The 26,365-nt window shown below is 40.4% G+C and overlaps 2 protein-coding genes across 5 annotated transcripts in view; one reads left to right on the top strand and one right to left on the bottom strand.

Moving 5' to 3' along the window:
- The window catches only part of sesn1 (sestrin 1), a 79,950-nt gene extending 65,892 nt beyond the window's left edge, over nt 1–14,058 (bottom strand). Inside the window, exons 1-2 of the mRNA XM_088325744.1 lie at nt 13,953–14,058; nt 10,689–11,027 (exon numbers count right to left, since the gene is read on the bottom strand). Of these exons, the coding sequence (XP_088181870.1) occupies nt 10,689–10,982 (294 nt within the window). The 5' untranslated portion in view covers nt 10,983–11,027; nt 13,953–14,058. The remainder of the gene's footprint in view (nt 1–10,688; nt 11,028–13,952) is intronic.
- Nucleotides 14,059–15,232: 1,174 nt separating this feature from the next.
- Nucleotides 15,233–24,608, top strand: cep57l1 (centrosomal protein 57, like 1). Of its 4 annotated transcripts, none has more exons than XM_088324863.1 (11): nt 15,234–15,467; nt 17,542–17,692; nt 17,759–17,890; nt 17,950–18,071; nt 18,136–18,240; nt 19,245–19,322; nt 19,421–19,513; nt 20,640–20,705; nt 20,778–21,028; nt 22,845–22,989; nt 24,315–24,608. In XM_088324863.1, the coding sequence occupies exons 1-11, from the start codon at nt 15,447–15,449 to the stop codon at nt 24,522–24,524; spliced, it is 1,374 nt and encodes a 457-aa protein (XP_088180989.1). In that variant the 5' UTR covers nt 15,234–15,446; the 3' UTR covers nt 24,525–24,608. The 4 variants fall into 4 exon arrangements, with proteins under 4 accessions (XP_088180991.1, XP_088180990.1, XP_088180989.1 ...); XM_088324862.1 differs by having other exon boundaries at nt 18,133–18,240; XM_088324865.1 differs by lacking the exon at nt 19,245–19,322 and having other exon boundaries at nt 15,233–15,467.
- Nucleotides 24,609–26,365: the final 1,757 nt, after the last annotated feature.

The raw sequence follows: 26,365 nt of genomic DNA, 5'->3' as shown, positions 1-26,365 counted from the left end.
AGAAAACCAAGCTATTGCTTGGGTTTGATAAAAGCTCATCATAGTCTTCACAAGGCATAAGGTGAGTGTGCAGTCCTGAACGAGTTTTGCCTTTTCATTATTATCTATCGATTTTTATATTGTTTAATCAAACTAACTGGTTCAAAAGTCATCTACTTCTAACTTCCTAGTTTGTTTTGCAAAAACATGCCCCAAAAAAATAAAACATTGGGTGGTTGAGTAAAAAGAAACAATCCCGAAACTGGTTAATTTTCTTTGATATATATATATATATATATATATATATACACACACACACACCCATATCCCCCTAGTGGGAGGTGACTGGAGTCAAGAACACATTAACATTTCTGACTCTTTCTGGCAGATTGATACAGAGGAGGAGATTCCCAGCCCCCTCGCTCAACCCAATTGATGTGTTGGGAGTCATTAGGTCACCAAACCCCCCAATTCCAACCCCTAATGCCAAGCAGGGACGCAATGAGTACCAATGTTGTAAGTCTTAGGTATGACTCGGCCGAGGCTTGAACCAGCAACCTCCCAGTCTCGGGGCGGGCACCCTACACCTAAAGCCATAGAGCTTAAATAGTTCAGAAAAAAATAGCGACAGTTTGTTTGTCCAAATTTTCCCTAGGTGTGAATGAGCGAGTGAGTTGTACGTCTCTGTGTGCCTGGCGACTGGCTGGCAACCAGTTCAGGGTGTCCCCCTGCTCGAAGATGGACTCCAGCACCCCTACGACCCTACTGAGGATAAATGGTGCAGATAATGGATGGATGGATTTTCTTTAGATCAAATCTATTAAAATTGCAATCATCTGACAACAGTAAGATATTGTTTTCAGGCTATAAAACTAGTAAAACGAAACAAACGGGTTCCTCCAATATACCTGTGTGAAACTCAAGGTCCGTGGGCCTAAACGCCTCAAAAGAATACTTTGACCAAAAACTAAATACTTTAAAGCCTTGGTTTCTAATATGTGGAAATTCTTATGACTTGGATTTACTCTCGTCTATCGGGCAACATTTTGGTTCGAAAGACATCTCGTATTTTGTATTTCAGTGTAGCTCGTTTGTAGAGGTGTCATTAGATTTAATTTATAACATATTAGATATGGGTAGTGCAATTTTTTCCAATGCAACTGTCACGTCGTGATTGAAATAATTAATAAATTTAGATTTGCTTAACGTGAATGACTGGTTACATTTATTTTACATACCAATTACATCGAGTTACGTCAGGCCCTTTGAGAACAGCCATTATGCTGACATAGCCTTCGGTGAAAATGAGTTTGACACCTCTGCTCTAATAAGAAACAAGTACCTCATATAAAAAAGAAATACAAGTAGAGCAGTAAAAATAACACACATTTATAGAAAGTGCAAAGATTACAAGCTCGCTGGCAAGAATCCTCTGCGACCTCAAGAAGATACTGCATCCCACTTGAAGCACACAGCTGCCAATACACACAACGCATGCATAGGCGGTTCTGAAATCTGCATCCTCCATATCCGCACACTATTTGACTATACAGTCAGTGTGCCAAAGGTCAGCGCCTGCCTGCTAGCAGAGCTTTCTCTCCCCCCTCGTCGTAAAATCTGGATGACCTGCTCTGCAGAGATCCTCTTCTAATCCGAGCAGATCCATGCAGACCACAAGGCCTCCCCCCCATACCTCCATCATATCCTCCCCTTCTCTGTTGACTCAGTAAATCAGCATCGCTCAATAGAGCGTAGGCAACATTCCCATAAACCGACGTGACACGTTCAAGCGCGTAAGGACAAAAGACGGAACGTTCCGGAAACGGAACCAGTCTCCAGTGTCGCCCAGACGGACACGCACACAAAAAAAGTTCTCTGTCCGTCCGCACGAAATTTGTTTATTCAGCCTCCACCCGATGTCGTCCATGCACGAGCTCACTCGCGTTTGGAAAAAAACTCACAATTTTCTCCGTGAACAATCATCATAAGTTGGAAATTGTGACAAATTTTAAGACAAAAATCTTTCCTTTGTTTCTCCGAGGCAACATAAAGCATGATCCCTATAAAGCAGTGTATTGGAAGTAGGTAGACACACATTTCCTGAATTGATCAGATTTCTATTTATAAATGTTCAAATAAATTTGATTTAAGAAAAAAATTATTGCAATATTGATATTGATATAAAATGATGTAGAATAAATCAATGCCCTGACTCCTTCAGTGCTATAAGGTAAAAGTATGTTTTCAGAAACATTAACCCGCAGTGCAAAGACAGTCCAAACTATTCTAAAAAGGTGTTGGCGCAGCTGATCAGTAAGTATCAAGCCTCTGGGAATGATTTCAGTACAACAAAGCACCACTAGATGGCAGGAGTTCTGTTGGAATGCTTCCTTTCACAAAAAGATGTTTTTCTCAAAAGTTTTCTGGGAGTCAAGTATTTTCAAGAAACTTAGCAATGTTGAACTGTTGCTTACTAAACAATGGTATAAGCTAGTAACATTCTTTTTCTTTTTAACAAAACATGAGGGTTTAAGCCTTTATGCCTATATGGCTACAAATCTAAACATTTTCTTTTGGCCTTCAAAAATGAGTCAAAATGGCAAAAAACGACTGGCACCCACACTTCAAATTTAAGAGAAACGTCTGGCGCTGAATGAGTTGATATAAACTCCCTAAAAATGAATAAAATTCCTAATGAAATACTGGGAAGGCAGTGAATACCAGTTGTCAAAATTGGGTTGTTCAGTTTCCGCCTTTACAATAAAAAATATCCGGGTCACCAATTCATTTGAAGTGGAGAGGTCTTTTTTGTTATCGAATGTGATTACCATATTACTACCACATTGTCATGTTACAAGTAGATTTTAAAAAGACCAACTCAACCACAAAATGATTTCTCATTTTAGTTCAAAATCAAATTACCAAGAAAATTGCAATATACCATCATTCGTGAGCCATTTTCAGAACTAGTGCGCAGGCTATTCAGGTGCACGACCTTCGTGACCACGTTTCTAGATTCTTCTCTTCTTGTACTCTACAGTAAGTGTGAATAGTAAATGTCACCCCCGAAAATTTAAAATCATAAAAGGTAGTGCTATGAAATTACATTAAATTAAAAATGTATTGAAAGTGACATTGAGTTCCTCATTGCCACTCCAAGTAAAATGGTGTCTGCACAATAAATATAACTCTTTGGTGAAATGAAATTGCACGTCTGTACCCGTCAACGGCAGCCACTGGCTTATGAATCAATTGCATATCTTGGCACAAAACAATCAATGTCACACATTCTGATACTTCATACTATAGGTACCATAATTAATAACTACCTGCCAGCTATTGTCCGTAGAAAACAATGTGACCGTGTGGCGAGTCCGGGACAAAAGCATTTTGGGTGGATAAAGCAATGCACGGTATTCTGGGTTATTCTTGGAAGGCCGACCTGGTGTAATTAATGACACATGGGTGTTTATTGCAGCAGTTGCTAAGTCAATGTAAACAACCATGATTAACTGACTAAGTAGGCTGTTTAAAAACACACCAAAAATTGCATGAATGCACCTGACAGACGATTGAGTACAGGACCCCCCCATACTTACGACCATTCGACTTACGAAAAACGGTACAGACGATCATTTTTTTCGGGATGTCGAAGAATATCCGGACATTGCTGTAAGTGAGATTTTGTATTGTGTGCACCTTTTTCCAAGCACAGGACAGTACTGTAGTGCTTCTTTCTGCCGCTACCGGCGAGTGGCACTGTGAGACCTCACCCAGCATCCATCCTGAAGAAGATATCCGGCTTCTACTTCCTAGTTTGTGTGTAAACATAACGTGTACTGTAGCTCTAGCGCACTAAGAACTTTGACGTTTGAATAGTTTAATATCTCGTGCATCCATTCAATATGGTTGGTGTAAGGTGTAAAGAAGAGGCGAGTCGATTCTTTTAAAATGAAAGTGAAATAAGGAAGCTCGATGCGGTTTAGAAAATGGTGGGATCACTTTTTACCACGGAGAAGGACCTCTTGAAGCGCATCTTCCAAAAGTAAGTTAAACTCAACTTCATTTATCTTTATAGAGCATATTCTTTTATGGAATTTTTATTTTTTTAGCACAAAACATTACAGGTTACTTGTACAAGCCTTAAACATACTTTTATAAACCTTAAACATACAAAATATAGCACTGAAGCAACTTACAAACATATTTAACTTGCGAGCGATCGTCCGAAACATATCTTGTTCGTAAGTAGGCCGGCGTCTGTATTTCATTGCTTTATTTACAGCAAGAGGAGAATTGCAGAAAAAAATAATAGTATAGTATTCCCTCAATTTTCACAGTTCGCCTGTTCCATAAGCATCCGTGTTAATGAAGTTCCTGCAGCAACCACATGCATGTATATTATGGCGTAAACAGTTTTCTGATGCACAGTAATGTCGAGTTTTCCTCATCCGGGATATTTTGATCTCACAAAGCACTCTGGGGTTGTACAAAGACGAATGATCTACACAAACTTTGCCTTGCATTTTTCCTTGCCCTCATGTTGGTTTTGGATCAGGGAACGTTGTGAAAGTAGTCTGTATAGTCTTTTGAGACTTCTTGTGATTAAGGACTATACAAATAAACATTACCTGACTTGCTAAAAAAGGCTCATGATTATCGATTAATTCCTCAGAGACATTTTTGTTTTATTTTCCACCCGGTAAAATATGACAGTTGTATCTATCAATGTATAGTGAAAATCCATGTTTTAGGCATGCCACATACTTGTACGAGCAAACCTTGTAAACAGCAATCAAGCACACTTTTGAAGTAAGAGCAAACAAGCCCCTAACCCCTTCCTCCTGTACTTGTAGTTGATTTTTGGTAAATAACATGAAAGAAATCATCTTGTTTTATTTCAAAAATTAAATGGGGAAACAAAGTCTATTCGAGTCATAACGTCGGTTGTACTTGCCCCCTCAAAATTGGTTTCCTCGCAAACAGGTTATTTGTTTATTGTTCCTAGTCTTGAAATTTATTTATTTGGCTTTTTCCAATTAGCGCCCAGAAAAAAGGACATTTTCTGATTGGTTTGAGTGTAAAGGCAATTGTAAAACGACACTAATTCTGCAGTTATATTTATCCATCGAATCTATTACTGGAAAAAATATTGCGATGCACAGAGGAAGTGAAAATCAAAGCGCGAAACGGCATAGACATATTGTATCTTTGACATAATTGGCCCAGAGGCTTTATGTATGATAATGCATTAGGGCATTTGCGAAAAAAGAAAACTTTAGGCGTAACATAATAGAGTGCCACATCAAGTTGCGATGATCCATCCATTTGAAATTCTCACGCCGTGCATGGGACTTCATGGAAAGTGAATGGGCCGTTTCAGAGCTAATTCAAGTAAGACTGGATGGATAACACAATGGCACTATTACGTCACACAACTGACCCCCTCTGCAGGCCTTTCAACAGGCCAAGGACTGCACTGGACTTTTTTTTATGCAACCAAGGGAATTTGGTGAGCTGGTGATGGAGTCCGCCCACCCTATCATGGACCCACACCAATCCTGACAATCGTCTCTGTTGATTTGTGGGACAATTTGCATTACATTAAAACTGGTTTCAGAGGAAGTAGCAATATACAGCATTTTCATAGTAATACTGACGGCACAAAGCTTTCTAAAGGGGAGGAAAAAAGCAAGACTATTGAAAGGGGGGGAAAACAAATGAAGATTACTTTGGGTGTCGTAATAATGAGATGATTAATAAGGGCCAGGATACGGAGATTTTTTAGACTGAATAACATATTTATTTCAAAACACTTGTAGATGTGTAATGAGAAAAAGGATCAAAATTCCTCCTGCGAGTTTAGATTTACGAATCATGTACATAACTTGCTAGTGTGTATATATTATTTCCTGTCCAATGTGGTTACAAAAAATTCTTATTAAAATAACATACTACATAAGTTAGGGATAAGAGTTTAGGCATTTTCCACATTTTCGTTATGAAACAACACGAAAATTGTCTAAGGGAGAAAGGCGTTAATGAAAATGATCATATGATTTGGTATTCTATAATTACGTTTTAATTAGGATTAAATTATTTCATGTTCGTTATACTGTAAACATGAACCAGTAAGTCGTAAATCAGATTACAGGTGGAGACAGTCTGTGGCTGAATTAAGTGCCAAAAACTTGTTCTAGACCCTACTAATATTACAAAAGATTTTCTTTAAACTATATAAAAGATATTACATTGCAAAAATGTTTTCTCCCACATTAGAAGCCTCTGCATTTAAAAGCTACATTTTACAACATTACAAAACTGGTAATGAAGTTGACTTGTTCAGCCCTGATATTACAAGTATAATTAATGTATAATAATATATAATAAAGTACAGTACTCCAACCAACTTGTCTAATAGCAGTCAATCAATGACCCTCGGTTGCGTCAAGCTGGAGAACAGAGGCCCCTTGGATGACCTAATGTTTTATGTTCACCAAACTCCTAGAAATGCACGCAAGCCTGCACGAGGACAGCCCATGGGAACCGGAGCCCCCCCTTCCAGTTTGCACACACAGATCCCTATTTTCAGCCTTGACCCAATAACCCTGAGCTCCCGGAGGCTCCCTTTTAATACTGGGACAACATAACACTAAAAACAAAGTCAGCTCAAGGGATCACTGCTTTGGAAGTAAATAAGGTTTTCTGAATCCGAATTTGCTCCAGCTTGTACTGTGCTTGAGAGGATTTCTTCTTATTCATGCAGAATGCATGTTGTGGATTGGGTCAGGTGCCACATAAAAAGCACCAATTCATTGGGACAAAGAAAGTTAAAAAATAATAAAAACATACCCAGCTTTTTGGCATTGATGACGATTGGTTTTGTTTTGCTGTCTCTATTGTAAATAAAGTAGATTACTAAACAAAAAACCACATTAGCCCTGTAAGACCGGTCAAGTCAATTAATCAATAAATTGTGATGGTTCAAATTAACATTATAGAAACATTTGTAAAAAATCTTCAGAAAAATAATATTGTGATACAACAAGAAGACTTAAATATACAGAAAGTTGACTACTTAAAGGTGCGGTGCGTCGTTGAAAGTTGAAAAGTAGAATATTTTCTCAATTAAGTGTATGTTAAACCATTTTCTTCCACTGTGCCTTCTGCTTTTATCTTACTTTTACCAACGCTGTTCCGGACGTGCAGCACATTAGGAAAGAGAAAATAAGGGGGTAGGCGGAGGTTGGAGAGTTACTTTATACCTTTCACAGTTTTTTGTTGGTGTAGCAAGTAAATTATAAAAGAAACAAGGGACCTGTTTTAAATACAATCCAAACGCCAATCCAATACCCAGGGATCAGAATGGAGATTTTCATTTTCAGCTGAAATAGCCAGGGTCCAGGGCGGAGCCCGGTGGGGGGCTCAGGGGGGCGAAGCCCCCCTGAAGTCAACAGCATTTATCTTATTTGCTATGTGAAAATTGCACTAGAATGAATTAAATCCAACAAAACAGAAACCATGTATTTTATATATATATATATATATATATATATAAAAATTAAAAAATAATAATATATTGACATTAAAAGCATTCGTAATATTGAACATGATCATGATGATACAAAATAATCTATTTTAATCATGTTTATAACAAATTTTAAATTTTGTTTATCCTGTTCTAAATATTGTATAAACACAAAAGATAAAATCATTTCATAAATAAATAGATTTATAAATACCTCAGATTGGGATTTTCTGTCACACAGGGGAACCAGTGGTTGACTGCTGCTAGTATTTGAAGTGGAAGGATTTGAAACGGCCAATAATGTTGAACCGGTGGCTGCCGATTTTAAATGCGGATCCGAGTGCATAATTTGATCGCCGGCAAGCTATTTTTGCTTTGTGCTTGTTCATTTTAGCATGATCGATCAGTGCCACACAACCTCGTGTACCATAATTGATCAGATCGACACAGTATAGACACTTTGCTTTCCCTGGAACATCACACTTTGCGATGAACTGGCTCAAAGTTTCTGTAACTTCCTCGATCTTTGCGCCGATTTTAACGTTTACTGTGACAGTCTTCTCCAGCCATGACCACTTAAATTTATTCTTGATTCCTTTATCAATCTCGGAGACAAAAGCCTCGTCTTCTTTTCTTAGTATTTTCATATTTACTTTTTCAAACACTCATTTCACCGTTTGAGAAAGCCAATGCTCTGAACAAAAGCTCCGCTGATTGGTTATCAGCGAACCTATCGACCAATGGTCTAAATGCTAACTTGGGGTGATGAAACAGTCACGTATCATACCTCACCCCCCCCAAAATATTTTCTCATCGAATTTAGACGATTTACGGGAATGACCTTTGGGGTTCAAAAACAGCGGAAATCCGCGGATCCGCGGAAAATTCTGATCCCTGAATACCCCAAAAAGATGAAACGAGTTTATTCGAGTGCACCTAAGATATCCAAGTCTTCATGAATGATCTGAGGTTGCTATCATGACTTTAAGCCAAGAGATGGTAGCAGGGAGTAACAAATTTTCAAATTTCGGACGGCACCTTTAATGTTGGGAAGCTGAAAATCTGAGGATTTTCAAACAGGAGTAAAAGGTGAACTGTAAAACTTACTAAGCATTGCCTAAAAAAACATAATAAAAATGGAGGATGATTAATAGGAAAGTAGCAATTAATTAGTATTTTGTCGACAATCCAAAAGCAATTTGGCCACGATTATTGCTGTGTGCACTCCACTTTGTCTTCAGAGGATCTGACAGCATTCAACAGTCATCTGAGGCAAAAGCTCCATCTCTTGATACAACCCACCCCCCACTTCCATCCCTGACACCCACAAAAAAAGGTGTGACTGTGTGTTTGGGAAGGGGGGAGGTCAGGGATTTGGGGGCGGGTGGGGGAGCCTTCGACTGTAAAACCTCATCGGCATAAGATGCAACATCGGGCTCATAAAAAGCCGCCTTTGGCGAGTCCTGGGCAAATGCAGCTTAGCATAAATCAAAAATACCAGACGGCGTTGTACTGCGGCACACGGCTAAAACCTGCAAAGCCGCTTTCTCCCTCAGCCCCTATCCTCCGACTTCCAAAAACTGGAAGAAAAAAAAAAATAAAAAAAAAAAAATCAACAGGAAATTATGTTTAGCGCCTCCCAATAGAACCATGTGGGGTAATCAAAGTGCTCATCGGAATCCAATCATAAAAAAAAATATTTTTTAATGAAGGAGGAAACTAAGTCCCAAATACAGTAATACTAGCAGCAAAGAGGAGACTGTGGAGCACTCAATCACGGCAACAGTCTAAGGCAGCTAATATGATAAAAGCCCTACACAAGCGAATCAGCATCACAGCAATCCTATTGAAAAGGTAACAAGGAGGGCAAATGAAACAGGAGGGTACATCCAATTGAAAACTAGGGAGTAAAGAGCTGTGTCAAGGAAAAACAGTAAATAAAAGCAGGGTAATTGTCTGTGTTTTGGGGTTTTATATGTAGAAATGAACAACGTTGAAAGTTTGCTATACAAACAAAATGTATTCGCACTGTAGGTTTAAAAATAAACCGAAACATTGAAATATATATATATATATATATATATATATACATATATATATGTATATACACACATATATATCTCATCTCATCTCATTAGCTGCACCGCTTATCCTCAGTAGGGTCACGGGGATATGTATATATATATCATATGTACACTAAACACAAACTTGCACACTGTGGGTGGACCCCTAAGCAGCCACTAGGGTTGTAGCGGCACCATTTCCTGTGGTGTGTCTTGGGCAAGTACAGCCCAGTGGGGCCCATTTGTAAACAATGAAGTACACTAGCATGTGATTTTATTTATAGTGTGTTTTGACTTCGGTTGGAGTTTTATTTTCATTTCAGTAATTTTTAATATTTTGGGGGCTAATATGTTAAATATTTTTCGAAAAAGTTTTAATTTTATTATTTTCAATGCGATACAATTCCTAATTACTAGGTGGTTAAAGATTATAGAGTAAAGTCAAAATGATTTTTAAATGACTGACTGTCTTCAGTCGAAGTATGTGACCATACAGAAATTAAGTCATTCAAAATAACACTGAAAGTATATGTATGATATGCACTAACAAAGAAGCACCATTTTTGCTATCATTTAAATCCATGGTGTAGCTTCAGTAAGATTCATATTTTTTAACTATATTTGGCCTTTGTTATTCTATTTTTTTAAATAGCAATTCCATTATCTATTCTAACCTTGTTCATGTCCACAGATCCCTTAACCACCTGGGAAGTACGGTCACCACTTCTTGTGGGGTGTCTTGTGCCCATCCCTCTTTTTGGGCAGGGGTTTGCGCCCCCAAATGAAACAGATAGTACCGAATTCCATGGTTACCAGTAGCAGGAGAAGCCTCCTGTTCTGACTCAGATACTGCACCTTCATCATCTGGTCGTTGTTGTTTTTTAGTAAAGATTCATCCTGCATATTGACATTGACAGGCAGTGATGTGTGTGTTAATATACTAATACTTAAACCTAAATCACAGGGGAACAACGCTTTCACTCTGAAATTAAGAGTAGGCCTGTTTTAACCTTGTTGGTACTATAATAAGGTCACTATCCAAGATTACCATTGATGGGATTCCTCTATAACAGAGGATCAATAAAAAGACAGTCATCAAAAAAAATAAGCCCCCTTACCTGAACGGCCTGCAGAAGCCGCGTGCATCGCTCCCTCACGTCTTCGAAAGGACAGCGCTTGGTGAGCATGAGGAGGTGGGCAAGAACGGAGTTCAGGTCCCTGCCGGGGAGAGACCCGGTCGCTGATGAAAGAGAAGGTGAAGGCGAGGGCGAGGCTGCTGGCAGAGGCCCGATGGCCTCCACTTTGCTCAGGACTTCTTGGTAGATGTGCTCCATGGCAGCCGTCCTGGAGCTGGGGTCCCGGCTGGCCAACCGGTCCCACCGGCCCAGAGTCTCCTGGTCTTGCGCGTCCATCCTCTGATATGGAGACTTGATGTGTGCTGTTGATGTGCAATAAAGCTGAGACAAACATTAGTACATTATTTACAATTTTGACGATACAATAATAAAACACACAGATTAAATATCCGAATACAATGAACCCAAAACATTTGTATTAGTGGATTAGGCCAATACAACGCGAGTATGAGTGACTCTTTTATAATTTCCATCCATGCATTCTATTGGAATTTTTTTGAAAACTGAAGGCGATTTAATAAAAAAACGGAGCGCTAAAACAAAGCAGAAACTGCGGAGTCTCTATCAAGTCCCATCAATAGGTAAGGTCCTTTGATGTTTTAGATCCAATGATGTATTAGATGTCAATGTTTTCAATTTACTTTGATTTGTTTCACCTCTAACACGTTACTGTAACACATTTTACTTTCTATTTCACATTTTTGTTCTGCAGTGTTTTTTTATTTCTATTATATTAGTGTTCCCTCATGTAAGTAGGGAGGGGACACTGGTGAGGTGCGGTCCGATGGCTGATAATCCTTTCCTGAGGCAATGTGCTGCTGTCCATGTGGAGGGGGCTCCCTCAAGTCTCTTTCCCTACAAGATCTGTCTGCACCGTGCCATAACTGTTTTTATTTAGGAATTGTATTTGTATTATTTATTTTATTCAAACCATTGTGTAATGTTCAGGGGAAAATGAATGCATTTTATCGTTTTATTGTAAATTGAATGTTTTATACAGCACTTCAAATGGAATTCCATTGGCTGAAAAGTACTATGAAAATACATTTTGATTTGATTAAAATGTTACGATGAATCGCTGCAGCCAAGTAGAAACTGTGGAGTACTAAGAAAACATTCTGATGCCATGGATTACGAAACCAAAACGATTTGATATCCTAGGACACTGAGGCAGAGTTAATAAAAAACAAGGAGCACTACAGCCAAGCAGAGACTGCAGTCTATTTATATCAAGCCTCATCAAAAGGTCAGCTCTTCTGATGTTTTAGGTGTCTAAAATGTTTTAATGAAATGCTGCAGCCAAGTGGAGACTGTGGAGTACTAGGAACCTTTTGGAACATCCTGAATTAAAGTTCAACAACTGAGCGGGGAAAAAATGTTTTATTTTGTTTGTTTGTTTGTTTTTCAAACTAAGAGGAGATTCAGGGCACAGACAAAATGAAAAGTTGCAGTTAAATGGAAACTGTGGAGTGTAATTATGTCAAATCTAATCAACGGGTAAGCTTTTTTTTATGTTTATAAGTGTCTGAAGCGCTGCAGCCGAGTAGATACTGTGCAATACTGGGAAAATAGTTTTTGTCCTGACCAACAAACAGGAATAATAACATTAGCATGTTTTTTCTATTTAACTCAGGGACCTAGGGCACAAACACATCACAGAGTTGCAACGATTTAGACACTGTTGAGTGTAAATATTCAACAAGGCAAGTGAAAGTTAGCTTGTGAAATTATATTTTTCCCCTTTTGAATCAGTGTTCTATGATGGTTATTGTTAGTATTAGAGATGATTTTAAGGGCAGCCAGCAAAAGGAATGCTGCAGCATTGTCAAGTTAAGTCATTTTTATTTGTATAGCCCTTAATCACAAAGAGTCTCAAAGGGCTGCACAGGTTATTGCACAGACTATTATTACACCATCCCCTGATCTGGAACCAACATGAGGGCAAGGAAAAACTCAAAAACCTCAACATGAGGAAAATGAAGAAACCTTGAGATGGGACCGCACATGTGGTATCCCCCTTTCGGGATTACCAGGCAAAGGATGTTGCAATTACAATCAATACAGAGATATGAAATGCGAAGTGTTAATTATGTCATGTCTCGTCAATGAGTAAGCTCTTTCAATGTCTTATGCTATCACAAATGCAGCCAATTGGAGACAGCGGAGTACTGAGAAAATATTGTAATGTTCTAAAGTATGTTACAAAACAGGAGCAATAATATTTATTTATTTTTCTTGAAAAAGGTGAGACTTAGGGCACTGACAAACTAGAGTTGCAGCTAAGTCTATATTAAAAAAAGCATGGGAAATTTAGCTCGTGAAGTTTTTTTTTTGCCACTTTTTCAATCTGTTTTGTATGATGACGATCCACCTCTCTATCCATCTACCTTGGTCATATCCCTCAAGAGGGGTGACCGACAGCAAGACAAACACGTATACAAAAACAAAGAAAATGGGAAAAAGTAGAAAAAAAACACACACAAACATTTTTGGACCATGGCCAACCCAAATGCCCAAACACCCAAACAAGTTAAGCACCTCGGCACCCAAGTTGGTCATGCTTACGTCCCTCCAGATGAAACGGGACACGAGAAAGCGGCCGTATCACTCGGGTCAGGGTGGCACAACACACACTCTTCTGTTCAACAGCAGGGTCCGACAGCCTTCACTGGTTTACCCCTGCCGCATCATACAGGTGCGGCAGGGGTAAACCAGTGAATTATGATGACTAAATAATTCCATTTAAGATGAGACTAATGGCTGCAGGGTAGGGAACTCTGCAGCAAAGTGGAGAATGTGGAAGAAAAACATAACTTTTGACATAAATGTATGGAATTGGGAGTATAAAATGACAAATATTATTCTATTTTACATAAAATAACGACGCATGCGCCGATTTCCTTTTTGTGGCCTGATTTCCATAAGAATCTACAAGGGGGATTTAAATCAACATCATGCAAAGCATTGTTTAGCATAATGATACTGATACACCAAAATAAAACCAATTCATATTTATTGCAATCTCCTCCATCGGTAAATATGTTTGTGTTTTAAAAATGTTAAATGAGAAATTTGTAAGCCATAATGTCATGAAAAAGGAGACAAAATTCCGAAGCTTGCACTGACAGCCCCCGAGCTCCATTCAATCCGCTCGCTCTCACCATTGAAGAGGAACGTCGCTAGTCAAAGACGCGTTAATGGTTTAAATTATATAAAATACGATATTAACGCGAGTTAATCACTTACTTTTGTCACATTCTTCGGTGCCGGTCTGGCAACGGGACACTTTACCACAGAAGTGGCCAGTCTCGCACACCCCGCTGTAATAGCTCAAGGAGGCTGCAAGTCCAGGGTAAACATGTGATTGATGGTGAATATGAGCCAATGGGATACGATATTCTGTCATTGGGGGCGGACACGGTGGCTGATTGGTTCGTCGTCTGTTACCATGCTGTCGAGGGAAGGCTTCCTGGGAGTCGAGTTCTCGCCGAAAATGTCCAGTTTCCTTTAGCCAATGAAAGCTTTTGGCAGACTACAAGTCCCAGGATGCAACACGCTATAACGGTCGACCCCACTTTCTCGACTCAAGTTGTTTATCACAAATAACAACGGTGGAAAAAAAACTGAACAGGGGGAAAAAGAGACTCTATCCCCCTCCGCTATAAGAATGATTCGTGTAAATAACGCCATTCCTAGTTGGTGAAAATGTTAAACAGATTTCAATTTCCATCAAAGTGTTTACAAAGACAACCAATCCAAACAAGGAGAAAAAATGGAACATACATCGAGGATATGTGCAAAAAATGTGTAGTTTTCATATCTTAATTCCGACTCCTATTTTGGAACTAAATTGATGTCTCATCTCATTAGCTGTACCGCTTATCCTCATTAGGGTCGCGGGGGGTCTGGAGCCCATCCCAGCCATCTCCGGGCAGTGGGCAGGGGACCAGGGCTAAATTGATGTCATTGCACCATTTTTCGTTGCTCTTCCAATTAAGGCCAATCCACAAGCACCGCCTTGTAAACATATGCCAATGAAGCTTAACTTTCTTATGTTTCTCTTTTACTTCTATTATTTCATGTTTATCCTGGAGCGCCACGTGTAATCCCGTTGTAAAAACAATGACAATTAAGACAATTCAAAATTCTAAAGAATGTCCCAATGAATCCTATAGGCTGCGTGAGAAAGTAACACGAAGTTAATAGGTTAATATATGTAATGGTTATGTCCTCTTGTGTACTATAAACAAGCTTACATTGCTTACTCATTGTTTGCTAAATATATCTGGGCACCCAGCATATAAAGCACACTAAAAAGGAATGCACTTGTTTACACACAACAAGTGATATAAATATTTAATGCGCAACTCAATACATTTGCAGTGTGGAGCTATATAATTACCTAAGATCTATAAATCGTGCAAACGTTTGACAGTTCCCAATCATTGTCATGGAAATCATCAATTAGCAATTGAACATCGCGTGTCTATGAGGAAATTTAAACGACAGATTGACGTCTTTTCATCACGTAACCTGCAAGGAAGTGTGCAGAGAGATGGCGTAGAGAAAGCGGAACTAGTGTGCAAGCGGAACCCGAATTAAAAGGCCCGGAAAGAGAGGGAAATTTAAACCCTTTGGACCTTCTGTCAAAACGGCGAATTTCTAATGCACGCACCGATCGACAGCGTTTAAAGACAAGATCCGTAATAGAAACGAGGCGAAAATATTTTCTATTGCAATATGGAGTTGTGCCATGATCAGGTAATGTTCTTGTTAACGTTTTGCTAACTTTTGTTGCTAACTGTTAGCCTAGCACCGTAAAGTTTTGTTTTGATAAATGCAAAACTGTTTTTCATTGTATAGAATACTCGCTGCTACCTTTTGTAACACAATACAGTTGTGTTTAACGAAGTAATGAGCCACAACCACGAAAACGTAAATTTCGTGCATCTCGACGATTGGTGCGTTTATCAAATCTGACACTCATAATAATCACCTTTTTTTCACTAAATATTACTGTATGATAACATAAAACAATGTTTTATTTGCGATGGCAAATTAATTACAATTTTTTTGAGTTGTATTGAATTAAATAATAAATTTTAACCTAAAACCTTGCCTAATAAATCGATTATTTCTTACACCCCAAAAGCTTCAAACGCATCACCGAAGTGCAATAGAACTAAAGCAGGGGTGTCAAACTCATTTAAGCTCGGGGGCCACACGATAGAACAAACATTCTCTCGGGGGCCGGTTTAGTAGATTAGAGAGAAAGAAAAAAAGAGAAAGTAATAAGAGAAAGATAGGGAGAGAAAGGCAGAGGAGGTGGAACATAAAAGAGAGAGAGAGAGAGAGCGTGAGAAACAAAGGATAAAAACAGAAATAGTGAGAGAGGGGGAAAGAAAGTGAAAGAATGAAATCCAAAGAGAAATAGAAAGAGAAAAAGAGGAGAGAAGGAGAGAAAGAGGAAAGCAAGAGAGAGAGAGAAAGAGAGTAAAGGAAAAAATGAAGAGAGCGCAAAAGAAGGTAAAAAGACAGAGCGAGAAAGAGACAAAAAGGAACAGAGACAGAGAGAGAGAAAATGGAGGAAGAGAGAGAAAGAGAAATTAGAGAGCAAGAAATACAAGTGCAGGGTTTGTGAGAGGCACCTGGCTTTGGCAACATCAAGCGGACCTATTTCAACCTACAGCTCTCTTTCTCTTGCGCTTCTCTGAGCGTTGTCTCGCGGGCCGGATCCAATCCCCTAGCGGGCCTCATCCGGCCCGCGGGCCGCATGTTTGACACCTGTGAACTAAAGGATACGATAATGATCCAGGACTCCAGGTAGGGATTGCAAAGTGAAATTGCCTAAATCAGTGGATAGAAACCCACAATGATTTGCAAATGCGTTCCAAGCGCCTGGTACCCTAGATAAAAACATTAAAATTACGAAAAAAAATTATAGGTCACGTATGTGCATATGATTAAAAAACATCTGAAATAAATTCACAAGTAAAGGAAAAATGACATTTTATTTACCCTTGGTCTGGCTTAAGGTGCTCGAGTGAACTACGGGCAGATGCAGCGGGGGAAAGAGTATTAAAAATAAAATAACAGATATTAAACCTACATGCGAGGCAGTCATGTCATTGCTTTAATGCCCTCCTTATTTTGAAAAATAGTCTGTTTCGATTAGCAAAGTAAGCAGGTAACTTGCCCTCCTTATAAGCTTCATTTCCATGGTTATCAAGATTTAGAACCCATTGCTGATAAATATATTAATAAAAATACAGTATTGTGTCCCAGACTCGCAATGTGTTTTTGACTGGATTTTAAACTGAATGGAGAGAGAGAGAGAAGAATTGTGGAAGGGTATTTCAGCCAATGCCTGCATTTTCCTGAAGATGGGCATCTTGGAGACATAACCTGTTCTGTATAAATACAGCAAAGTAAGAGTTTTGTATGTTTGGGTGTTCAAAATAATTTGGAGTTTACATCGTATAGTTGAGAAATTTACGGCATGGGTTTTCCAGCTGAGAGCTACTTCGTATTACTATTGGATGTAGGTTTAAATACACTCAGTGATCCACAAAAAAAAGAAAAATCACAATGACCCAGCACTGGTGTGCTATTTTCAGAACAGGGTCAACTGAGCTGTCCTTTGGGGGCACCTTGGGGCCCGCGGGCGCCACGTTAGAGACCCCTGCCGCAAAGAGTGGCAAAAAAAAAATCTTATCCCGCACCATAAAGTTAAAACGTCGTAAGGTGGGGACGCTGTATCCCGGGGTCTACTGTATTTAAAATCGGTGTGCAAAACTAAGACATCAGAAAAGTAACGGAATGATAACGTGTGTAGCTTTCAGACTCCCCCTCCAAAAACAGCATCATAGGAAGCTATTACCTGCCGTCAGACAAGATACTATCAGGAGATGTCAAAATACCCTCCAACCCCATTGACCAAAAGAGGGACAGGTCTGCGATCCAACAGAACAGCCAAGATACACAAGGTTTTGTTTTCTCTTGTCTCGTCAATGTCACTGGAAAATGTATTGACATGGAACTTTTCTCTTTAGCGCTGGTGGAGGCGATAAGAACCCTTCAGGAGAAAATGAAACGTCTGGGACAGGAGCGGCGCCAAACGTCCAGCCAGCACGTTCATGAAGCTGCGATTGCGTCTACGAGCACACAGGGCGATAACAGGAAAGGTACATGCATGCCCAACTGCATTTGATTGCTCGGAACTGAGACTCCGCCTTGGTTATAGAGCTGGACTCTAAGTTGCAGTCTGCCGAGTCCCGCTGTAAGATGCTCGAAAGGCAGCTAGACCACATGAGGAGGATGGTGGACGGTGCCAGAAAGGATAAAGACACACTAATGGACAATCAGGTGAAATTCTAACACTACAGATAAAAATCGTTCATGAAATGTTATCAATATGACTCTGTAGCAGAAGGAGAAGCCACCCAGCAACCCCGACAACCAAATTCAACGAGAGAAGCTGCAGAAACTTGAATCGGAGTGTCTTAAATTGAGCAGAACACAAAATCTGTCAGAGGTAAGATCACTACTTGTGTTGCATTTTTAAAGTTAATACAGTAGACCCCTGGATACAACATTGATCCGTTCTGAAGTGGGGATTGCAACGTGAAATTGCTGCATAGAGGGGGATAAAAACCTATGGTAATGCATTCGGAACCTTTGGTGCCCTGGATAAAAACATTAGACAAAATGTTAGTTATGTGTTATGTATGTGTATATGATAAAATAACATTACAAATAACAAATTGCCATATATTAAAAATCAGCCGTAGTTTACTACGCCAATTTGTAGCAAAATACGCATTGAAAACGAGGAATCACTGGAAAATGTTGAGCAATGTTTATATTGTATTGAAAATGTTGATTTATTGTTATAAAGATTATACAGTTATACTTACACTCTGTTTGTACAATAAAGTTATTAATGATCACTTCTTTGTTGTCAGCAGTTAGTGATAACAATATCTCAGAACTATTCAAAATGCTACCCGGAAAAAATATTAAAATTCGAAAATTCTCGATTGTGAAATCTGATTTTTGATGTTTGACAACTCGGACATAAATTTACAGGTAATTTTTTTTTTCTTTAGTGTGACGTGACAAACTGGTCGAGTGGAGTAGTGGGTGGATGCAGGAGGGGGGGGACGGCGGATTAAAAATGAAATAATTTAAAACGGCCACTTGTGAGGATTGTCATGCATTGTCAGAAGTCATTTTTTGATAACAGTCCCGATAGGTGGTTGGTGACGGCCATGCAATTTAGCAGGGGAAGCGATTTGTGTGCCCGCTTCATATTTCTTGTTAATCAAATGGCTTTGTTTTTCCTGGTTAACACGTGTTTGCTTCTCCCTTTGGCATCACTGCAAGTCTTAGGACGCATACCATAACAGTAGAATAAACAGTACAGTACTGTATCGCCGAGTTTCTGAATTGAGGGAAATGCCATAAAGTGGGGCCCAAAATATGATTCTCTACCCCAAAACGTCCTAAGGCGGGGTCGCCCGTATTTGCTGTGAACAGATGAAGCTTGCCAGTCTGGAACAGAGGCTTCTGAAGGAGGAGCATGAGCGTAAGCTTGTGCAGGAGAAAGCAGGCCAGGTATGTGGGAAATATATGTGGTTGCGTTTGATTACAAATGTATTTTCTGTCATTTAAGATCGAGACATGTTGCGTATATCAATATTATTTATCTACAGCTTCAGCGAGAGTTGGACCTCAGCCTCAGACTTGCTTCTCCACCAGCTGCCCAGCAGGCCAAACCAAAAAAGACCCCTCAGAAGCCCATCCTGGTATTAAGAAAATGAAGCTGATGATGAAATAACTCAGATAACCATGTTCTATGTCGGGTCATTTTGAGTTTTTGTTCATTTACAATATTCAAGGTTATTTTCCCCAAAAATATTTAAACCTATTAAAATGACAGAAATCAAACATTTTCTTTAAAAGGACTCGCTACGGATCAAGAATCTTATATATGCTAAGGTTTTCCTACGTAGTAATTTTAATTAACATGACAAGTCATTGGCATGATCGATGTCTTTAAATACAGGATAAATTCTTCACAATATATCCTTTAAATTATCCTGCAATTTATAAATGTCAATCACTCCGTTACAACATGGTGATAACGTTATAACATAGTAATAACATGATAACTTGTATGCCTATTAAACTGGTAGCATTTTGTAGCAATTAGCTACATAAAAGTAGCTGTCACTTTGAAATAAACTTTCCCCAAAAAAATGTGACACCTCCTATATTCTATATACTGTTTATACTTATTTTACAACATTATTTCTTTACTTTTTTTGTTATACTATATCCTTTTTTTTCTTTGCAAAGTTCAAAGTGGTAATCCAAAAAATAAATGATAAATGTATTGATTTCAAAAGAGCTAAATTACATGCAAAAATGTACATTGTTTAATCCTAGGTCTAGTACTGGGGCTCTTTGGCGCTCCGTGGTGGCTCCCTGGCGCTTTTTCAATAATGTTTGATAATGGAAAATTATATGGTTTCTGTAAGGACAAAAATGACACGAACGTTCTTAACACTTACCAATAAATATAGATGTATTCAATATGTGCTGCCTTCTTTATAAACCGGCTACAAACATATGTAAATGTTGGGAGGGCTATAGGAGTGATCCAATATGGCTATCCCTGGTCTAGTAATTGCTATTAATTTTACAACCAACTGTTCTTGTTCTAATGGTTGATTCATCATCCCTATATAATTTTGTTTTTGACAGCTATTGGTCAAGTAAGTCAAAACATGATTACCGGTACACATGTGTTTAAAATAACCGCAGTTTTTTTAATGCATTGAGATTACGGTCACTGCATTCTATGACATCACCGCTAGATGGCACTAAGTTCTCTTGATACAAAGTAGTACTGCCTCTGTTCCTTTTCAGAAATCTCCCAGACCGATTGAGAGTCCTTCACCCAAGTTCAAAAAGATCCCTTTTGTGGCAGGAAAGGTATCTAACAAGGATTCAGCTTACATTTTTGTGACCAGATCTACTCCAGACTTCAATGCGCTCTCCTTGCAGTCGACCAACCCGAGCCACTCCGTGCACGCCAACGTCCAGAGTATCCTGCACATGATGAAGCACCACCAGCCTCAACTGTGCGAGCGGGTGAGCGCCCTGCACCGTTCGGGCCGTGGGGCCAGGAAAAGCTTGCGCATGGACGGACAGCCGGCACCCCAAAGAGACGAGGAGTCGGAGACCGACGCGCAATCTCTGGGCACGCTTTCCGACATCCTCCTGGCCCTGCAGGACGAGCTGGGACAAATGGGCTTGTGAGTGAATAATATAATTACCGTAAATTCCGGACTATAGAGCGCACCCGATCATAAGCCGCACCCACCGCATTTTAAGAAGAAAACCGATTTTGTACTTACACAAGCCACACCTGTATATAAGCCGCATACGCCCACATTAAAAAATGTAACACAAAATTAACCCTAACCCGACTTTGAGTACAGAGTCCAAAAATCACAGCCGGCAAAATTAACGGAAAATGATACTAGTACTTAAGGTTTGATGCAGACCGGCAGAGTCTGGGTCCCGTTGAAAGTAATCCAAGGAAAAAAAAGTGTATATTTCCAAAGGTAAGGGTGGGAAAAATATATATCCACTATTGTCACAGTAAACGGGTCTGTTAAAAAAAACATACCGTACTTGTAAAAATCACGGTAAACCGTCCTCATCTTCCTCCTTAGAACTGAAGCCATCAAAGTCGTCTTCCTCAGTGTCGGAAAGAAACTTTGTCGTATAGACGTCGTCCCACGCTCCCACAGCCGGTGTTATGCCGAGAAATGCATCCCTCCCTGCCGAGAATTGCGTCCCCTGTCGCGGGAGCGCGCACACGTCACTCCCGCTACTACAACCACTTTTGCGTACCTTGTTTTATCTCACTTTTATATCTGTTGATGATTTGACAGTTTGTTTCAGCATAATAAGCTTTATGGTAGAGTGCATAACAGTTTAAATACGAGCGATTTGAGTCAAAAAAGGCAAAATAAACACGTTAGCTGCTCAAAAGTGGTTTGTATACGGTGTGCATTACCGTTCGATTACATTCCCAACAAATGCAAGACGAAGTGGTCTTGGATATATGTTCTCCATTACATTCCCGAAAAGGGATATAAAAGTGAGATAAAACGAGGTAAAAGTGGTTGTAGTAGCGGGAGTGACGTGTGCGCGCTCCAGCGACAGGGGATGCATTTCTCTGCATAACACCGGCTTTTTGGAACCCGTTGGTGATGGTGGATTTTTTTTATGCTGCCCCACGCTGTCAGGAACCACTGGCAGACTTGCGAAAAAGTTGCCTTTCGCATGCGGCCAGTTTTAGTAAAGTTGCAGTCTTCCTCGGCGCATATATTCCACCGGTCCAAATCTTACCTTTTGTACTCGAGCGCGGCTGGCGGCCGTTAGAAAAATTACATAAATTGCGGCCGCATCACTGAATAAGCCGCAGGGTTGAAAGTTTGGGGGAAAAGTAGCGGCTTATAGTACGGATTTTACGGTAATACATACTCATTCAGTGCCTTATGTTTCTATCAAATGGGATTTGCAGATTCCTGCCAATTTTTGCCGTTCTGACTCATTTTTGAAGGCCAAAAGAAAATTTAGTTTTGTAGCTATGAAGTCATAGTACATATGAAAAAGCTTCAACGATCACGTTCCTGTGGATGTGCACAAAGTGTTAACCGTCTGCTTATCCATATATTAGCTTCTCTGACCGCACTGCCTCACTATGCTTATACTCACCATACGGGGGCACTTACACACTCTTAATCGCTGGATACAAGAAGTAACACAAGGAAGTGGGGGCTTCCTCGATGTGTGGACAAGATCTGATCAAAACCACTCTTGCCATCCAATTGTGATTTATCATGCTGAGATCATTCCCAGACTTGATACCTTATGGTGAGCTGCGTCAAAACCTCTAGAATAAGTTTTTTTTTTTTTAAACAAATGTATTTTTACATTTTGGCACTTAGGGAAAATGCTTTAGAAAACATATGTTATAGCACTGAATTAGTTCAATATTAATACTAACAATAATCATCTTGCCTTTCTTGATCTTATTGATGTTAACGGGCGTTTCAGTGAATATCAGGAGTTGATGCGTCAGATCGACGCCACTCGGAATTTGGAGCAGAGGCAGGAGCTGGAGAAAGAACTGGAAAGTATGGTGGCCAGGATGGACAAAAAAGGAGTACAGATCACTAAATTGAGGAAACATCAGGAGACGGTAAGACAGACAGGAACGTATTGAGTAAAATGAACCTGACAATGATTTTTTTTTTTAATTATCTCATTCAAAACCAGTTGAGGGCAGCACAGTGGTTAGCGCATGTGCTGCACAGTTCTGTGGTCATTGGTTCAAATCCAGCTACCAACCTTCCTGTGTGGAGTTTGCATGTTCTCCCTGTGCTTGCGTGGGTTTCGTCCTGGCACTCCGGTTTCCTCCCACATTCCAAAAACATGCATGTCAGGTTAATTGGCTGGTCCAAATTGTGCCTAGGTGTGAATGAGCGAGCGAATTGTTTGTCCGTGTGCCATGCCAGGTGTCCCCTGCCCACTGCCCGGAGATGGCTGGGATGGGCTCCAGCACCTCCGCGACCCTACTGAGGATAAGCGGTGCAGCTGATGGATGGATGGATGAATGCCAGTTGAAATTATCATAAGCCGTCAAGGGCAGTAAGAGTCAAGACCAAATTGCAGGATTTACAGTTCTAGAAGAAAAGTCTTTGTCATTGCTAACGTAGTGTACATTGTTTGTGATGGGATTAGACCATTCCAGGATAAACACGTAAAATACACATAAAAGAGAAAGATTGCCAATATATGTTGATTTTAGAGGATGGGTCGGTAAACTTTTAAGTTGTGTCACCTTGGCATGGATTTAAAAAAAAAATATTTAAGCGGGTCTTAGAAATGCATGCAAATCTTGTGTTGCTCTGCTGCCATATTCTGTGTTAATCATTGCCTATATATATATATATATATATATATATATATATATAATGTGTGTTTGAGTGTGTCTAAGAAATGCACGTACTTGATGAATGAGATGTGATTGTGTCCTTAATCTAGGAGATGGCGGCAGAGAGTCTCATCTCATCTCTCATCTCATTAGCTGCACTGCTTATCCTCAGTAGGGTCGCAGGGGTGCTAGAGCCCATCCCAGCAATCATCGGGCAGTGGGCAGGGGACACCATGAACTGGTTGCCAGACAATCGCAGGGCACACGGGGACAGACAACTGACTCGCTCATTCACACCTAGGGACGATTTGGACCGGCCGATTCACCTGAAATGCATGTTTTTGGAATGTGGGAGGAAACCGGAGTGCCTGGAGGAAACCCACGCAAGCACGGGGAGAACATACAAACTCCTCACAGGAAGTCTGGAGCTGGATTTGAACCCACACAGGAGGTTCCCATGACTTGAACTGTGCCGCACATGCGCTTACCACTGCGCCGCCGTGCTGCGGCAGAGAGTAAGAGTGTCAAATTAAGGACCGCACCTTTTAACTATGTGGCATTATATTTATATATTTTTTTTACCCAATCAGGTCCACAAATTGACCCAAAAGCCTCACAGCCCCAACAAGGCGATCAGGAAGCCGATTGTAGTGCGCACGTTGTCAGCATCTCCTGCTCGGAACAAAAATCTTCAACAGGAGAGGCCTAAAAGCCTCGGTCCGCAGAACCTGCACATTCTCAGGGAGACGCAAAGGTTGCGCAACAGTCTCAGGCAAGAAGACGTCTACTGGGAGCCTTAAGCCACAAGTTTTTATTGTGTTTTTATGTATAATTTCAATTATGTATTGAATCAATAAAGCATATTTTTGATACAAAATCCTAAACGATGGCCTTGTCACCTTCATTTTTTTCATCTGGGATATTGGATCTCAACTGGCCTGACTTTTGGACCTTGATTTTAAGCCTTGGCCCAAATCAAAAAGACTTCATTAAATGCAAGTATTGCGGAGTTTAAACCAGACATAAAAACATTACCATTAAAAAAAAACGTATTTTCCGCACTATAAGGCGCACCTAAGTCTTTTTTTTTCTTCAAAAGCTGACCATGCGCCTTATAATACAGTGTGCCCTACATATGGATCAATATTAAGTTGCAAAGTCTTGCAACTAATAAAGCAGCCGCCGACTCGATTTTCCCCCGAAGGCGAAGTCGTCCGCGGTGTATGCTGGGATTTATATACCTGTGTTTCATTGGCTCTCTCTCTCTCATAGGCTAAAGGGGCAAAACAAAGCCTGCAATTGGCCGAAAAAGATGTGTCAATCATCAGTTGAATCGATCACTATTGGCTAAAGTTATTCAGAGGTAAAGAGGGCGGATCCTTTTTATCATTTACAGGGCGCGGCGGGGGTTACTCCCGGGCCACGCGATGGAGCAAGTTCGGCGGACGCGAGAAAAGGCGGCGGGCGTGATCAGGCTACCCCCGTAACTGGGGGGGAGCCTGCTCGTCCGACCCCAGTAGCGTGGCGCGGCAACAGGCGGCCGTCCGCGCGCAGCGGGCAAAAGGTGGCGGGCACCCCGTAACTGTGTCGGTGTTGTGCGTATCGCGCCCGAAAGTAACCGTGCCGCAGGTTAGGGGCTCGCTCGCGGGAGCGACCGAACGGCACCCGTGGTGCGGCGCAAGTATAAACCCTGTCGTGAATTTGCCTCCGATCGTCCCGGGAAGACGGAAAATCGCCCAGCTGTACGACTCTTAGCGGTGGATCACTCAGCTCGTGCGTCGATGAAGAACGCAGCTAGCTGCGAGATCTAATGTGATTTGCAGCTGCGATTGGCTGGCAACCAGTTCAGGGTGTCCCCTGCCCACTGCCCGGAGATGGCTGGGATGGGCTCCAGCCCCCCCGCGACTTAATAAGGATAAGCGGTGCAGATAATGAGATGAGGTTTTTTTTTTTTTTGAAGGGTCGTCGCTACTCAGATTTTCACTTTTTGCGGGTGGTTTTCTTCCCCATTAGCCGGGTCTAAAAAATAATTTAGAAAAAAAACCTTTTTTTTTTTTTGAAGGTGCGCCACTACTTCGCGGATTTTCACTTATCGCGGGTGGTTTTGGTCCCCCTTAACCGCGATAACCGAGGTCCCACTGTAATCTACTAGTCCGGTCCCCATTACGATGTTTTTTCTCCCGGGTCAAAATGAGTTTTACACCTCTCACCGAGCAACTGGGTTTGGATCAGAGCTGAGCAACCGAAAATTTTCCAAGCGGTCCAAAACTGAATGAATCGCAAAAAAAAAGGGTACATAACAAATGTACCAGTACTTTAATATTAAAACATTTTTGGAGTATTAGAAAAGGTAAAAAATGTTTGTCCTCATGAGAAAAATGACACAAATAATATGAGTGTAAAGTATTCACATCCTTATATCAGTGGTGAATACTTTATATTATATTTTGCAAACTGGAGTGTCAAGTCATATTTTTATAGCTCTTAATCACAAAGAGCCTCAAAGGACTGAACAGACAGGATTATTGCGAAACACACCATCCTCTGATCTAAAACCTCAATGAGGGCAAGGAAAAACTCCAAAACCTCAACATAAGGAAAATGAAGAGAAGGGACTACACATGTGGTCATCCCCCTTCCA

This window comes from Urocampus carinirostris, chromosome 20 (assembly GCF_059441175.1).
Source record: "Urocampus carinirostris isolate Australia breed hairy pipefish chromosome 20, RoL_Ucar_1.0, whole genome shotgun sequence".
In the NCBI taxonomy this organism is placed as follows: Eukaryota; Metazoa; Chordata; class Actinopteri; order Syngnathiformes; family Syngnathidae; genus Urocampus; species Urocampus carinirostris.
The sequence above is the reverse complement of the archived record's forward strand: the minus strand, read 5'-3'. Positions and strand labels throughout refer to the sequence as shown.

Excerpts from the sequence above, each read along its gene's own strand:
- cep57l1 (XM_088324862.1), top strand. The coding sequence starts at position 15,447 with ATGGAGTTGTGCCATGATCAG. Across the intron at positions 17,891-17,949 it reads ACAGGGCGATAACAGGAAAG|AGCTGGACTCTAAGTTGCAG; the intron begins GTACATGCATGC and ends CCTTGGTTATAG. Across the intron at positions 20,706-20,777 it reads TCCCTTTTGTGGCAGGAAAG|TCGACCAACCCGAGCCACTC; the intron begins GTATCTAACAAG and ends CTCTCCTTGCAG.